At 54.9% G+C, this 15,826-nt stretch overlaps 1 protein-coding gene across 4 annotated transcripts in view; it reads left to right on the forward strand.

The window, feature by feature from the left end:
- The window catches only part of ZNF362 (zinc finger protein 362), a 39,474-nt gene extending 27,125 nt beyond the window's left edge, over positions 1–12,349 (forward strand). For 2 of the 4 annotated variants that reach the window (XM_036025733.1, XM_028511688.2), the window contains exons 7-9: positions 7,011–7,089; positions 7,212–7,370; positions 10,525–12,349. In XM_036025733.1, the coding sequence (XP_035881626.1) occupies positions 7,011–7,089; positions 7,212–7,370; positions 10,525–10,641 (355 nt within the window). In that variant the 3' untranslated portion in view covers positions 10,642–12,349. Of the gene's footprint in view, positions 1–7,010; positions 7,090–7,211; positions 7,371–9,711; positions 9,841–10,524 lie in introns of all 4 variants that reach the window. The other 2 variants (XM_036025731.1, XM_036025732.1) reach the window with 2 other exon arrangements.
- The last annotated feature ends 3,477 nt before the right edge of the window (positions 12,350–15,826 follow it).

Raw genomic sequence — 15,826 nt, forward strand, 5'->3', positions numbered from 1 at the left:
CAGTGGGGGAAGAGAGAGAGACATCGATGTGAGAGAGAAACATCCATCAGCTGCCTCCCGTGTGCGCCCCAACTGGGCGTCAAACCCACAACCTCTCCGGGGTGCGGGGTGATGCTCTGGCCAGCCGAGCCAGCCGGCCAGGGCTGATTGGAGTTTTTCATGGTGAAAAGCCGAACAAGCAACACGAGGGTTGTCACAACATTTAGGGACAAAGAATTAGTCACTAAGCAGTAGCACATATAATTAAACCAGTGTGTCCTCACCCAGTGACAAAGGGGCTGGAGTCTCAAATGCCCACAAGTCCCAGAATCCTTTAAACAAACAAAGAAAGCCAAACGTAAAGAAGCGACCAGCCCTGGCTGGTGTGGCTGGGTGGACTGAGTGCCAGCCTGACCAGGAAGTCGCTGGTTTGATTCCCAGTCAGGGCACATGCCTGGGTTGCGGGCCGGGTCCCCACTTGGGGGTGAACTAGAGGCAGCCGCACACTGATGTTTCTCTCCCTTTCTCTCTCCCTCCCTTGTCCTGTCTCTAAATATAAATGAATAAATAAATCTTTAAAAAAAGAGAGAAGTGACCAGATTCCAGGCCCCCTGTTTTCTACCATTCCTGGTCTTTTCTCCTTGATAGAGAACCCAACAACCAGGGCATATAATCAAACCCGTCTTCCCAGTGTGATTGCCGATCATGGAGGGGTAGGAAAAGAAGGTCGTGTCCAAACCGAGCCCACCCCGGTGCAGGAATGGAAGTGCAGTTAGAACAGGCTGAGAAGACTCGCCCTGCTTGTTGAGAAAGATGTGCCTGGGAGCACTCGTGGGCTGACACGGTTTAGTGGCGCTGGGGACACGGATGCGCCTTGGTGGGACCTCCATCTGTAAGAAAAGCCCAAGGAAAGGAAAGCAGGTGACTTGCAGAGTGCTGCAGAAGGCCAGTCTCAGGGGCTCAGCTCAGTACACAGTCAATACTATGTGCATTTAAAGAGACGGTGAACAATTTTGTAGCAAGTCTGTTCAAGGTAAAAAAAAATAGCAGGGGTCTCCAGCAGTTAGCAGCCTGTACGATCCGATATCACCATGCTGTGGTCAGGGAGAACACTGTTCTGTTGGGGACTTAGGTACCGAGGAGGCTGCACGGTTTGTTTTGGGGGCACTCACGCTGTGCAGAGCCACTCTGGATTTGTTTGTCTGTTTAGGCTGCACGGGTTTTTGCCTTTCTCCCTTTTCCAGGCCGTGTGATGTTTTGTGCGTGTGTAGCGATAGTTTGTCCAGGGGCGCAGCTGCCGCTTTGTCGTCCCAGGTCTGATGGTGGTAACAGTCACAAAGTCGCCGCAACCACAGGGTGGGGCAAAGGTGGGTTTGCAGCTGTGAGTGCGCACGGCAGTTTATTCTCGTGCTATCATGTATTATTGTATTATTTTCACACCAACAATGGAAACAGTTTATTCTCGTGTTATCATGTACTAATGACTATATTACATTCCGTGTGAACAACTGTAAACCTACTTTTGCCCCCCCCAGCACCCCTCCCCCTCCCACCCCCATATTCCTCGTCAGAACGCTCCTCCGTGCCTGGCTCGGTGCAGGTGTTCGCACACGAGGTGCCCGTCACGCCCCTGCACAGTGTGAGTGTGTGTCTCCTGGTAGGACGTCCCGAATCTGAGAGATGCCACGGAGAGGGAAGGTTAACTTTCAAGTGACGAGCGAAGGGCCAAGGAAGGTTTTCACTGTCACTGTCATTGTTTCAGTTACAAATCACAGCCTGGCGGAAGCCATTCTGTGCAGTGTGCCGTTTATTACCTGGGAAAGAAAAGACACCTGATAACTAATGCGATGCGTCCTTAATAATTGTATTTAAACATTGAACAAATCCCCTCTCGTTGTTTATCTTAAACAAAAACGGACATATTGAAAACTAACCCTACAAAAGTGTTTTATGAACACCCTTTCTATAAGTATTCTTCCAGTCTTCTTGGTCCTTATCATCCCCCCTGTGGTAGAGATGAGGGAGCGGGCTCAGGGGGGCGGAGTCACTTGCCCAAGGTCCCCGGGCTAAGAGGAGGCAGAAGTGAGATTCGCCCAGAGCCCCAGAGCCCTGAGGAGCAGCCCACCTATCCCTGGGGGGAAAGGAGGGGCGGGGATGTCAGGCTCTGCAGAAGCAGCTCACATGGGGCTGGACGCGCCAGGCACAAGGGCAGAGCCAGTCTTTGCGGCCCAGGATGGGGCTGGGGCAGTGGGGCTGGAAGGGCAGTTGAGGGGCACCCGTTTCAGCTCAGCTGCGCTGTGATACCTGTGCCTGGAGTCGGCGCTGAGCTCTCCGGGGAAGGGAGCCAGTGCCGGGTGCTCCCCCAGCGGGCAGGCGCCCCACAGAGAGGGTTCTGGCGTTGGAATCGAAGGTTTGGCTCGGACTTGAAACTCAGGGACCGAAGGAATCTGGCGCCAGTTATGAGTGAGAACAGGCAGCCTGGTCCTTCATTCACCCAACAGTTGGATGAAGCCCCTTCTGAGCCAGCTCGGTGCTGGGTGCCATGCACGGGGACAGATCAGCGGTCAGAGGCAGGCTCTGTCCCAGAGGAACCCCCACCACAACCCTGGGGGGCTGGTGGGTGTGGAAGCTCCCATGAGGGGGACATACGTATACGTGGTGGAGGTTGGGGAGGAGCAGCTGCGTCGGGCATTGAAGGGCCCATAGCCCTCCCTAGCGAGATAGGGGCTGGACTCTGCCCTAGAGAGAGAAGAGAGAGTGGGGGACGGCAGGCAGGGGCGTGACAAGGTCAGATCCCTGTGCCGCAGCTTTGTGGCCGTCAGAGGGGAGGGGGACAGGCTGGGGATCCAGGCAGGGGGCTGGGCAGCTGGGGCACTCGAGGAGAAGGCTGTGTGGCAGGGGTGTCAAACTCACTTTCACCGGGGGCCACATCAGCCTCGCAGTTCCCTTCAAAGGGCGGAATGTAGTTTTAGGACTGTATGAATGTAACTACTCCTTAACAGTTAATTGAGAGCTCAGCGCTGCCGCTGGGTAGAAACCAGGTGCTGAGGGGGGGATAAAACAAGGTGGGAGGCCAGATTCGGCCCATGGGCCTTGTGTTTGCCACCTGTGCCATACGGAGACTTGCCTGGTCAAGAGGTTCTTGGTTGGGTCCCCAGAGGACCGATCGGTTGGTCAACAAACACTTGTGAAGTACACCCGGGGAATGGGTGTTGGATACAGTGAGTACATCACTGTTGTCAGCGACTGACTGCAGAGAAAGAACTCATTTCTCTTCATTCAGTCAATGACTATATGAGGTCTGTCCGGAAATGTCAAGTCCGGCCATTGTCACTATAATGAGAACAGTTTGCACGACATCCGTGTAACCTGGCAGCCAAGGAGAGTGGACTGGAATGTGAATGCGCATGTGTGAACAATGACGACTTCACTGCGCTAGTCAGTGGGGGCAGTAGATGCCGTGGAGCAAGCATGTGCACTGTGTGGCCGTCACATTCAAGATGACTGGGTGAGTAGCAGCGGATCTGCATCAAATTTTGTGTTAAGCTTGAACATTCCTCCGTGGAAACTATGATGATCCAGAAAGCTTTCGGGGACAATGCAGTGAGTGCAACGCAAATACAAGTGTGGCAGGAATGCTTCAGAGATGGTCGAGAATTGTGGACAGTGACTCATGTTGTGGAAGGCCCGCGCCGAGCGGAACACCTGAGAGTGCCGACCGTGTGCGGGCTGCCGTCCACAAAGATCAGTGGCTGACAGTGTGGGAACTGGGAGCTGATCTGGGGGCTCCAAATCTACCGTGTCTGAGATTCTGACACAGGGTCTTGGCATGAAACGTGTCGTGGCAAAATTCATTCTGCAGCTTCTGCTACCAGAGCAGGAGGAACATCTCGCTGCAGCTGCTAGTGACTTGATTCAAGCAGTTACCAGTGAACCAGATTTCCTCACGACGGTCATAACTGGAGATGAACCGTGGGTCCACGGCTGTGATCCAGGAACCAAGGCCCAGTAGTCCCAATGGAAGTCCCCTGGTTCTCCACAGCCCAAGAAGGGGCGGCAAAGTCGCAGCAAGATCAAGATGGCGTGAACTGTGTTTCTTGGTTGGGAAGGTGTTGCCCATCACGAGTATGTATGCCCCTCCAGGCCAGACAAGTAACGAGGACTGCCTCAGCGTTCTTCGTCAGTTGAGAGATGCAATATGACAAAAACGGCCACAGCTTTGGGCAACTGGTGATCGGCGGCTTCATGGTGACAACGCGCCCGCTCACACAGCATGTCCCGTGAAGAGGTTTTTGGCAAAATGTCAAATCACCCAGGTGACTCAGCCCTGCTACAGCCCAGATTTGGCGCCCTGTAACTTCTGGCTTTTCCCCAAAGTCTAGTCACCTTTGAAACGGAAGAGATTTCAGACCGTCGATGAGACTCAGGAAAATACAACAGGGCAGCTGATGGTGATTCCAACAAAGGATTTTGCAGAGTGTTTTGAACAGTGGAAGAGACGCTGGGAGAACCATGTGAGAGATCCATAGGTGTCTACTTTGAAGGGACTGAGGTGTCATTGTCCTGTGTACAGTGTTTCTTGTATCTTGTATCTTCTTCAATAAATGTCCCTTATTGTCACGGTCATGGCTGGATACTTTCCGGACAGACCGTGTCTGTTGCAGGCTCTCTGCTGAGCCCATGCCAGGCCCTGAAGTGGGGGTGGTAAAGGGGATTCTTGCTCTCAGGAGGCAACCAAGGAATCAGTGACCGGAATGTGACAGCACAAAGGGGTGGGCTATGGGGCCAGGCCTAGTTGAGGAGTCGGGGAAGGCTGCCCCAAACAAAGTGCTTTTATACTGAGAACAGGAGTGTGGGTGTTAGCCAGGTATTAGCTGAGGGAACAGCGTTCCTGGAAGAGGGAACAGCCTGGGTAAAGCACTGGAGGTAGGGAGGAAGCTGGAATGCAAGTGGAGCCTGTGGGGCTGAAGCTGCGGGGTAAGGGAGAGGCGGGACTCTGGGGTGGGTATTGTGGGGTTTAAAGCAAAGTCAGCCCCTGTCCCCTAGTACCCTCTGCTGCTGGGCTGCCAGCTGGAGGACTTCTGCAGCCCTGGAGCGAAGTGAGGGCAGGGTGGAATGGCGGGGACTCTGGCATCAGGCGGAGTCAGTCCGGATGACCCTTAAGGTCCTTCTGTCATAGAGACAGAGTGCAGTAGCCTGGGTTAATGTCCCCAAACATGTGATACCCCCAAACATGGGGGTTCACAGAACTGGGCCAGCCCAGCTCCCCTTGGCCTCTCCCCGGACACCGGGCTGTTGCTGCCCTTCGGGTCCCAGTCTAATTGAGAGGACCAGAGGGGCAGCCTCCCCTGCTGAGGACGCAGCCAGGGCACAGGGGTGGCCGGCAGGGGCATCAGTGAGAGGCGGATGCCAGGTGAAAAGTTCTCTGACCAGGATGTAGGCGCATGGGAGCAGGTGGCTGAGGCCGGACCTCGAGGCAGAGGGCCTTGAGTGAGTAAGGAGTTAGGGCTCCACTGGTGTTGGTAGTGGGCTCTCTGTCCCTCGGGCTGATGAGGGCAGAGAAGAGCCCTTATTCAAGCCCATCCAGCACAGGGCCTGGCCAGAGGGGCCTCAGTCTGTTTGCTGAGCGTTGATGGGCAGAGCAAACCCAGGCAGCAAGGTGGGCTGGGACTTAGGGGAAGGAGCCAACAGCCGGCCGCCCGAGCAGGACTCTCCCTCCACCTAATGCTCATCTGCAAACGAGGCTCAGGCCCAGCCAGTGTTTCACTCCCCGCCTGGCTGGCACGGAGGTTTTGCTAGAGCAGATGATTCGAGACCAATCCGGGGTGTTGTGAGAAGGCTCGAGTGTGGAGAGCAGGCAGGGCCCCTCGTTTGTGAGTGCCAGGCTCTTGATCCCCACGGACGGACGCACCTCATCCCTTCCACCTCCGTGCTCACCTGGCTGAACTTGAACTGCAAACACAGCCATCAGCCTTCAAGTCGCTGCTCCAAAGACACCTTCTCAATGAGGCTCACCCTGGCCACCGTATTTAAAACCACACCCCCTCCCTCCCTGGCACTCACGGTCCCCTCACCTTGTTCTCACTGCTTCTTTCCTCCCGCATGTGACTTACGTTGTGCCGATTTTTCCACAAGGCAATGGGTTTGTCTGTTTTGTTCACTGAGACATTCCAAGTACATAGCACGGTACCTGCCACTTGGGTACCTGATGTTAAATGAATGGATAATAATAGTACAAGTGTTCATTGAGTGCTCACTTGCGCCAGATACCTGGCTAAGCCCTTATATGTGTTGTCCAATCCATGTTCACAGGGCCCAGTAAGGGAGGGGCTGTATTTTATATCAGATGAGGAAACTGAGACTCGGTGATCTGCCCAAGGTTGCCCAGCTAGTAAACAGTGGAGCCAGGACGAGAACCCAGGAATGGGGGGTGGGGGCAGAAGGGACTCACAGGAAGGACACAGAGGGGCCGAGCTTCAGGGCCACCCTGTCCTGCATTCTCAGTAGCTGGGGTGACCATGTAGCCATATGGACATGTGCCTGTCATGGGGAGGTACCAGGAAATAGAAATTGGGGGCCAGTCAGAGGGAGATGGCTCCTTTTTCTGCAGGAAAGAGGCCGGTGGGCAGGGAAGGTCCTGGCAAAGCTGTGAGTCTCAGCCTGTTTCAGTGGGTGGTCTGCAGGTGGGTTTTTAAGAAGAGGGCAGGCTGCGGTCAAAGCAAGCTCTCTGTGGTTAGCTGGAGTCTGGGCCAGGTCTCTGAGTGGGTGCCGGTCGCAGGTTGGGCCAGCAGGGACCTTGGGGAGCCGGGAGGCTTTAGTACAGACCAGCAGTGGGAGGTGAGAGAAAAAGAGAGAGGGTGGCTTTTGGAGGCCCCAATTCTCACCTGGGGCTCACCTAGGGAGAGTGTATGCAGTGGAGCCTGGGAGGCTTGGGGGCCAGACGTGTGGTGCAGGCCAGCCAGGGCTTGGGGGCTGGAGCTGGCCTAGGGGTGTCTGTCAGGGACCCCACCTCATTGGGCTGCCCATTGCAGAATCCACACAGGCGACAGACCCTACAAGTGCCCGCATCCTGGCTGTGAAAAGGCTTTCACTCAGCTCTCCAACCTCCAGGTGAGTGGCCACCTGCCTCCTGCCCACCTGGTGCAACAGCTGCCTTCCCAAAAGGGAGCATAGGAAGGGGGTAGGGCTGGGGGCAGCCTGCTGGCTCCTGACTCCCTCCTCTGCTTCTACAGTCTCACCAGCGTCAGCACAACAAGGACAAGCCCTACAAGTGTCCCAACTGCTACCGCGCCTACTCGGACTCCGCCTCCCTGCAGATCCACCTGTCCGCCCACGCCATCAAGCATGCCAAGGCCTACTGCTGCAGCATGTGCGGGCGGGCCTACACCTCGGTGAGTGCCTGGGTGCCCCGAGGCCTCTCTCTCCCTGGGCCTCAGCTTCCTCCGCCGCCGCCTCCTCGGATCGGTACTGACTCTCCATTTTCCAGACAAGAAAACTGAGGCCCAGAGAGGGGAAATGGCTCCTTACCATCAGAGTGAGTGGCGGAGCCAGGACTGCTGCTTCCCTGTTTTCTTTTAGGCCGCCTCAGGCCAAGCTCCGAGCCCCCTGGCGGCCTTTAGGGTTCTGAAGCGTGGCCCACTCCAGGCCTGGGGAACGCTCCATGCAATGGAGGAGGGTTCCGTACCCTGCTTTCCAGAGTCAGGGAGCGAGAAAGGCCTTCCTCCTCTGGGGAAGCTGCAGCCCCGTTCATGGCCACAAGGTGGCACAGTGACTTTGCCCAGAGCCACCCTCAGGTCTCAGGAAAGGTCTGAACGGTGCTAGGAAGATCATTGCATCCAGCCCCCTGTCCCTGGGTTTGAATTTCTCTAAACAAGGGCCTTTCAGAACTCAGGAGGGGGAGTCCAGGTGCGACACTTGTGTGTGCGCTTCTGCCTAGTCAAATATTCTGGGTAACAGACCCCCGCGTATACCCAGATGGAGATCACTGAGCCTGCTTCCTCATCTGTCAGCAGAGGAGGTGACAGTTCTTAACCCACAGGGCTGCTGGCTGGCAGAGCTGGTGCCTCAGCCACCTTGGCTGACATGTTTACCCACTCAGTGTTTACCGAACGCTTGTGCCAGCACTCGGGAACCAGGATGAACCAGACAGAGAGATTCTTGGCCCCCAGGGAGGTTACGGGCATATTAAACAAGTAATCACACAAATAAATGTGTAATGGCAAACTGTGGTGATTGCTCCAGGCAGGGTTTCCCAACCTCGGCCCATGTCGGCGTGTGGGCAGGTGCCAGTTCCCCGGGGAGCTGTCCTGGGCATTACAGCACCGTTTTTGGTCTCTGCCCACTAGCAGCCCGCTCCCCCAGTTGTGACAACCAAGATGCTTCCAGACTTTGACAGGTGTCTGGGGAACGGGGGAGCAAAGTCACCCCTGATGGAGAACCACTGCTATGAAGGAAAATGGGTTTTGAAAGACAGCGGCAGGGGGAGGACACAATGGAGCTGGGAAAGAGAGACGGGGCCCGGTAGGCTGTCTGAGGAAGTGACATTTAGACGAAGGCTTGAAGGACAGTGGGCCAGGTGAGGAAGAGGAGGAGGTGAGAAACATTTTCATGCAAGGGAACAGCAAGGGCAAACCCCTGAGGTAGAATGAACTCAGTGTCTTCCAGGAACTGAAAGAAAGTTAGGCCCCATGGGGGCTGTGGGGCCTGTGAGGGGGGGTGGGAAGCCACTGGGGGGGTACGGTCTGGGAGGGTATTTCCGAGTGGTCACTGTGGCTGGAGGGGGTGCAAGGACTGCAGGCACGGTTTCCGGCAGAGCACATGTCAGCTGCAGCCAGGCCTGCAGCTTGCTGAGTGCTGAGTACGTGGCGTTCATCCTTCCCCGGAGCTCAAAGGGCAGAGGAGAGTTGAGAGACCACAAGGACAGAACCTGCAGAGACCAGGGCCCTAAGGATCTATGTGGGGGCCCCAGAAACCGAGGAGCCCCGGTCACCTGACCTTCAGTCAGGCCCAGCCCCAAGCTCTTGACCATCCTCTACACCCCCACGCTTAGAGGAGGGGCCGCGGCGCTCACAGTTGTGGTTCTCAGCTGTGAGCTGTTTGAACCCAGCTGGGATCTGTCTGAACTGGGCGGGGAGGGGGGGGCAAAGCGGGTCAGCACTCGCTGGCCTGAGGCCCCACCCTGAACTGGGCCTCAATGGACTCAATAGAACATGAAGAAGTTGCCTTAAAAAAAATTTGATGCATTGGTTTTAAAACCACTTTAATATGTAAAAGAAACGTTTCAGAACAGTGAACCCTCACGTTCCCCTCAGTCCCCAGAACCATCAACCAATCCTGCTTCATCCCTGTTTCCGTTTTCTGAAGTAAAACCAGCATCATATTGTTTCATCCGAAAATTTTCACGTAGTGTCTCTAAATGTAAGTCCTCTTTAAAACATGTGCACAATACTTTTATAATAGCATAAAATAATTCACTTGAAGTCCTTAATGCCATCAAACAACCCGGTCGGCATTCACATTTCATTTGTCCCATGAATGCCATATTTTTACTTACTTAGAATTTTATTAGTTAATCGAGATCTAAATAAGATTTCTGTGCCGCACTGGGTCAGTGCATCTTTTAATCTGTGGGCACCCCCACCCCGCCTTTTTTTTTCCTATGCAATTTATTCATGAAGAGTAGTTCCGTAGTGTGGATTTTGCTGATTGCTTCCCTCTGATGTCGTTTACTAGCATGTGGCCACCACATTTGAGGGCTTCCTCTGCCGGATTCTGAGCAGATTGAGGCATGAGGCCAAGGAGTGGCAGGTGGGAACCAGAGCACCACCCTGCAGCCTAGTGTGAGGGCCTGTGGGCCTGCAGGTGAGCCTTGGGTCACCTTGCCCACCCGTTCTTGGGTGCCTCAGGTCAGATTGAGCAGAGCCTGTGGGGGGCGCTAAAAGGAACAAGCTGCGCATGCCCAGTTTATGCTTCCAAAGTCACGGATCAGATCAGGCCCCACTTCTCCCCCAGCGAGGACAGAATGTGGGTGTGCAGAGGCTAGGGCCCCTCAACTCTTATTGCATACTAACAGCCTTATCCACATCACCCTAGCAACGCTTCAGGATTGTTTCTGCCCCATTCCTGCTTGCAGAGGAGGAAGCTGAGGCTTGGAGGGGTGAGATGACTTGTCCAGAGCTAGGCTCAAACCCAGGCCTGCTGCTTTACCTTCAATCTGGGAGCACCAGCCAGCCAGTAAATGGCAGCTGGCCTGGCCCTACGGAGTTCCAGGTGGGCACGGCTGAGGGGTGATCCCGACCTGCTGGCTCGACAGCCAACATGCCATGGGCTCAGACCCTGGTCAGTGAGCCAGCTCCCAGGCCTGCCATGCAGCATCCCTAGAACCCACGCAGATGCCCATCTGTCCCCCACAGCTGTGGCTCCTCACTACTAGCTGGCCCACCTGCCAAGGAGCCCTCCAGTGGCCACTTGGGGGAACTACAGCCTCTTCTGCCCCCCCCTTACCTTCAGTCGGTTTTACGTTCTGAATTTCACCCCCACCCACAGGAGACCTACCTGATGAAGCACATGTCCAAACACACGGTGGTGGAGCATCTGGTGAGCCATCACTCGCCCCAGAGGACGGAGTCCCCCGGCATCCCGGTGCGAATTTCCCTCATCTGAGCCGACCCAGGCGCCGCCCTGCCCACTGGCAGACACAGACCCAGGCAGCACCAGGCCCCGCCCACTGGCAGACACAGACCCAGGCAGCACCGGGCCCCGCCCCCCTCTAGGGCCCTCCTGGAACAGCCGAGCTCTCTCATGACCTTCCTGACCTTCCAGAAAGCCTGGGCCGCAGAAGCCCTGCCCGGTCTTGCTCCCGGGGTGGCCAGGCCAACTGCAACATTCTGGACTGTTTGGTGGCATCCAAAGACAATCTCAGAGCACTTTGAACCTCTCTGTTGGCTTTTCTTTTTCTCCCCCACCCTTCACTTGCTTCACTGTTTTATTTTTTTTTTAGTTTGTTTTGGAAATAACAAAAAAGATATTTATTGGCCAAGAAGTTGGTGCTGCTAAGACCGAGAAATGAAAAGAGTCGGACAGATGGACACAGAGAACCAGAGGGCAGCGTGGGAACTTCTCTTGCCATGGCCTTAGGTCTGGAGGGAAGGCTCGGGCCTGGGTTACTGGACTGCAAAGGGGGCCCCTGGTGGGAGGGGCAGGAGGCAGCTAGCGTGAGCCACTCGCCCTGGGTGCCCAGCTGGAGCCCTGAGCGGCATGCGCCCTGGGCAACACTGACCAGAGGGAGGCAGCAGCCACCCAGGCTTCAGGAGGCGAAACGAGAGAGGGGCCACCCGGAGATCCGGAGGACCAAAGGGTGCAGCGTTGGGCTGGGCTGGGCGCCAGCCCAGGGAAGCGGGGTGGGGGCGGGCTGGGTGAGACCTGGCCCCCCGCTGCCCTTCAGACCACCCCAGTCTACCTCGGTGCTGGCCAGGAAACCTATTGCCTACCTCTCCTGCCGTCCCAGACTGTGGGCCGGGGGATGGGGAGGGAGTGGGTCTGGGCCTAGGACCCCCTCCGTAATTTCCTCCAGATGGGGCACTTCCCAGGGAGGGGTTATTTGTCTTCCCTGCCATGGAGGGGGAACCCCCAGCCCAGGCCCTAGGCCCCTGGGCAGGGAAGGGATCCTCAGAAAGGAGGGTCCCCAGGAGCAGCCCTGCCCTCAGCCCCCACAGACACACCCCAATCTGAAAGCCATGCGTGTCCGTGTATATAGGAACTATGTACAGAGCCCGGAGAAGCCCCCTCCCTCCCCCGGGAAAAAAAAAAAAAAGAAAACTAGACAGAAACTCATCTATATATTCTGTATCTGGAGTTCCGTTTTGAATATTAACTGTGTTATTTTTATACACTTTTTAAGCCTTAACTCACCATTGATTTACCAGTTTAACGTTTCCTGGGGTTTCTTTTCCCACGGGGTTCTCTGCCCCCACCCCCACCCCTTTGTTTGACTTGCGTCGTCTGATACTCAGTATTGTAGCTTTTGTCCGCATGTTACTACCCTGTAAATACGCTGTTATACATACTGTTAACACCCTTTGCTTTTTCTGCGGGACCTCCAGGCCACCGTACTTAGGACTAGTTACCTTATTAAAAAAGAGAAAACAGTCTGTTGGCTTCTCAGTCTGCATCTTGGTGGCAGGGAGGTGAGTGCAGGCGCCCCTCAACGCTTCAGGAAAGAGGTTTGCATTATATTTAAGAAAAGGGGTGGGGAGTAAAAAAAAAATCAAACGTGGGGGAAAACACTAAAGGGGGCAAGACACAAAGGAATTCCGAACCCTCTGCTCTTTGTATTTCTCTGTTGTGAAGAATAAACTGTACCTGCACCCGGGTGGCGGTGGTGTGTGGTGTGCTCTGTGCGAGGGCGGGGTTGGGGGGTGCCTTGCCACTGCTCCTCTCCCCTCCCCCGCCCCCAGGCTCAGGCAGGAAGGAAAAGGGCAGCTCACTGTGGGCTGGCCTCACTCCAGCTGCCCAGCCGAGTGCCTGGTGCCCTCCCGGCCCCCTATGAAGTGGGCAGCAAACCAAGAGAGGTATTTCGCTGAAGATCACGCTGCAGTTAGGGGACATAAATTTAGCCCAGGTCTGCCTGATTTGGAAGCCTTTTGACACGTGGGGTCCACCAGTGAGGGTCGCTGCCCCCTCTCCCAGAAGGGCAGCTGCGTCCTGTTGCCCCGCCCCTCTTTGGGGGACCATCCTGGATGCCCTCGTTTGCAGAAGCTATTCCTGTGATTGAGGGACCAAGAAGTCCCCTACGCATGTGTTTGCCCTGCGGAGGTCAATGTTCTGATTGCTTAGGAGAGAGATGCAGGAATTAATTCGCTCAAAGTTTATCAAGGCTGGCCCTGTGCTAGGCATTATGGGAAAGGTAGCAGTGACTCAGCCGGGAGTCACTACGGGCTCACCTTCGGGAACTCACTCCTCCCAGCCCTGGCAGTCCATGTGTGAGAGACTCGTGGCTGCAAGGTGTAGAAAGCCCAATGCAAATGAGGATTTATTGGCTAAATGACATTGCAGGATCTGGTCAGCTTCAGGACTCAATGACTTGTGTCTCCACTTGGCTTTGTCCCCAGTTGCTGTACCCTCCGGCTCCTGTGGGGTTGGCAGCTCCAGCCTCACAGCCCCCAGGTTCCCAGCAGTCAAGCCTCTGTCTCTCCCAGAAGTCCCAACAAAAGCCCACTTGGGTCTTCCTGGTTTGCACGGGGTTAGATACCATCCTTGAAGCTGTCCCTGTGACCAGAATGTCTGTCCTTGATCGGCTTGGGCCTAGTGCCTGTGCTCCGCGCCTGGAGCAGAGCATGAAACCCGCATCCGTCGTCGGAAGGGGCCACGGATGAGCAGCCAAGAACATGTTTGAAGTACTCTCACCTTTCTCACAGGGCTCACCTTTTTTCTCTGAAACTGACCTCCCACAGCCTGTGTGGTGAAGGGGTGGGCTCTGGCCGTCTTCTGTGACATGACTCTACCCCAGGCACAGCTGATGGGCCAGGGGCGGCCATCTGACTCAGCACCTTGATTCCTAGACCAGTGGTCCCAGTGGTGCCCGTGGTGCCTGTGGTGTATACAGTTAAGTCCTCATTTAACATCGTGATAGGTTCTGTGCCTTTAAGTGAAACAACATATAACAAAGCCAATTTTACTAGAGACTAATTGATAGAAAAACGAGTTTAGTTCATAACTGTGTTCTCATCAGTATTACATGGAAGTGACATGGACCGAAACATCGTTTAAAGATCCGCTGTGCTGGCTGTGCTGGCTGTGCTGGCTGCGCTGGCTGTGCTGGCCCAGAGCGTGGGCTGTGCGCACCTCTTCCGGACTCTGCATTCAGCGAGAGCCGGAAACCCACCACGGCGAGATTTACATGCTGGTGTAAATCCCTGCGGATCGGGGCTTGCTTTTTCCTCACGGAGCCACAAATGCTAAACATTTACCAGCACACCACTGGCTGACTCTTCAATTGGAGCCTCCATTCCCTGAGTTAAGAGCGAGTTAGGAGACGGTGGGCACCTGCAGGGGCAAACCCTGTGGACTATGGGTCGGGTGGCTGTGTGGGGCCAGACACAGGTGGGAGGCCGCAGCAGGCAGAAGGCGACAGTGATGGCCGGAGGACACCAAGAGCCAGTGGCACCTCAGCTCCCAGCTTTCAGCCTCTACCTTCTGGCCAGGTTTCATTTCCTGCTTGTTCTCATATCAGTGAATTCAGTTGCTAGTGGTGTAACCTTGGGCAGGTACTTAATCCTTCTGTGCTGATTTTTTCTCATACTTAAAATGAGGAATATAATAGTCACCCGTTTATAGGGAAGATGTGAGGATTAAATGAATCGATACATGTCTAATGCTTAAAACTGTGCCGAGAACTTAGTAAGTACCCAGTAAATGCAGCTGTGACTCCATGAACCTGCTGGAGAAGGGGCGGCCTGGGCGAGGGAGAAGGAAAGTTGTTTCCCCGAGCACCACAACCCCTGCAGGCGGGGCACCTGGCATCCCCATTCATGTGTGAGGAAATAGACCCCGCAAAGGTAAGGAATCTGCCCACAGGCACACACAGTTAGAAGGCAGCCAATTCCCATCCAGGCCTCACCTGCGCATGCTCAGGTCTCCAGTGCCCCAGGGTCGTGTGTGTGACCCTTAGTGGATGTCCTAGGGTAACATGGGGGCATGGACCCAGGGGAAGGGAGGTGCCAGATCACAGTCACCACGCAGTGACCTGTTCTTGGGCACACTTGGCTTGTTCTCGTCTCCAATCCAGTGGTCAAAAGGCCTTCTGGGTTTTGCTTCTCTAGTTTAAGTAGGAGGCACTAGGGAAACTTGCAGTGATGTTGGGGGAGGAGATAGATGTTATTTCACATTATTGGAACTTGCTTGTAAAAATGTCTAGACTGTAAACATCGTCAGTACTAGTTTCCAGCCAGCACTGCTATCCTACCTGGGAAGAATGGAGGCTGTAAAAATGCAAGTCTGTGAGAACAGTACGTAAAGGACTCTGGCGTGAGACCCTCCCCTCCCCTGGTCTTGGTGTTCCCAAGTGTCAGACAGGGGCTTGGGGGCTCCCAGCTGTTACCTTCCCTGTCTCCTTGGCTCTGTGACCACCTTTCCTGGAGGACCTGATGACTTCATGCTCCTATCCGGAGCCTGCATTTTCACCTGTTGAGGATGAGGAGTCGCCAGGAGCTACCTGGCCAGGATGAGAAAAGTTCTCTCCTAGATACTGTGGCCAAACAGACCTATGAACCCCAGCACAAAACCAGAAATGCCGCTTTTGTGGACTTTGACCCTCCAGAGAAAAGGGCCACAAGGACATGTTTGGAATAATTTTATTATAATGCCAAACAGAACTCCCGGTCTATAGAAAAGTCTTACAAGGGTTTATTCGAGTCAAATTTTAAAGACGTGCCTGGAAGCAAAATCTCAGAAGATTGAGAAAAGACTCTGAAGAAAGGCAGTTTTTCGGTTCCTTTTACACATTCAGAATCAAAGGGAAAAAATGTAAGGAGGGCGCATGCAATCCATTGGTGGAAGATTAGGGAGGTGGGAGAAAGCAAGTTGGGGAAATCTCCAGGGCCGGATAAAAAGCAAAGTGGGGAACACAGAATTTCACATCGGTGGGGGCACAGGACAGTTAGTAATGAACACGGACAGCACAGGGAGGTGGTGTGTGGGGAACGAGATGACACGGGGCTTCTGGTGGGGCCTGAGCTCGGTGCCCGCGGTTGTGCCTTTGAGGGGAACAAAAACAAAACGTGCTCGACACCCCAAAGGTGGGTATCCTAGACACGTAAGGGCAGGGGACAGGGCTCACGGGAGGTCAAGA

This window comes from Phyllostomus discolor, chromosome 5 (assembly GCF_004126475.2).
Source record: "Phyllostomus discolor isolate MPI-MPIP mPhyDis1 chromosome 5, mPhyDis1.pri.v3, whole genome shotgun sequence".
NCBI lineage: Eukaryota > Metazoa > Chordata > Mammalia > Chiroptera > Phyllostomidae > Phyllostomus > Phyllostomus discolor.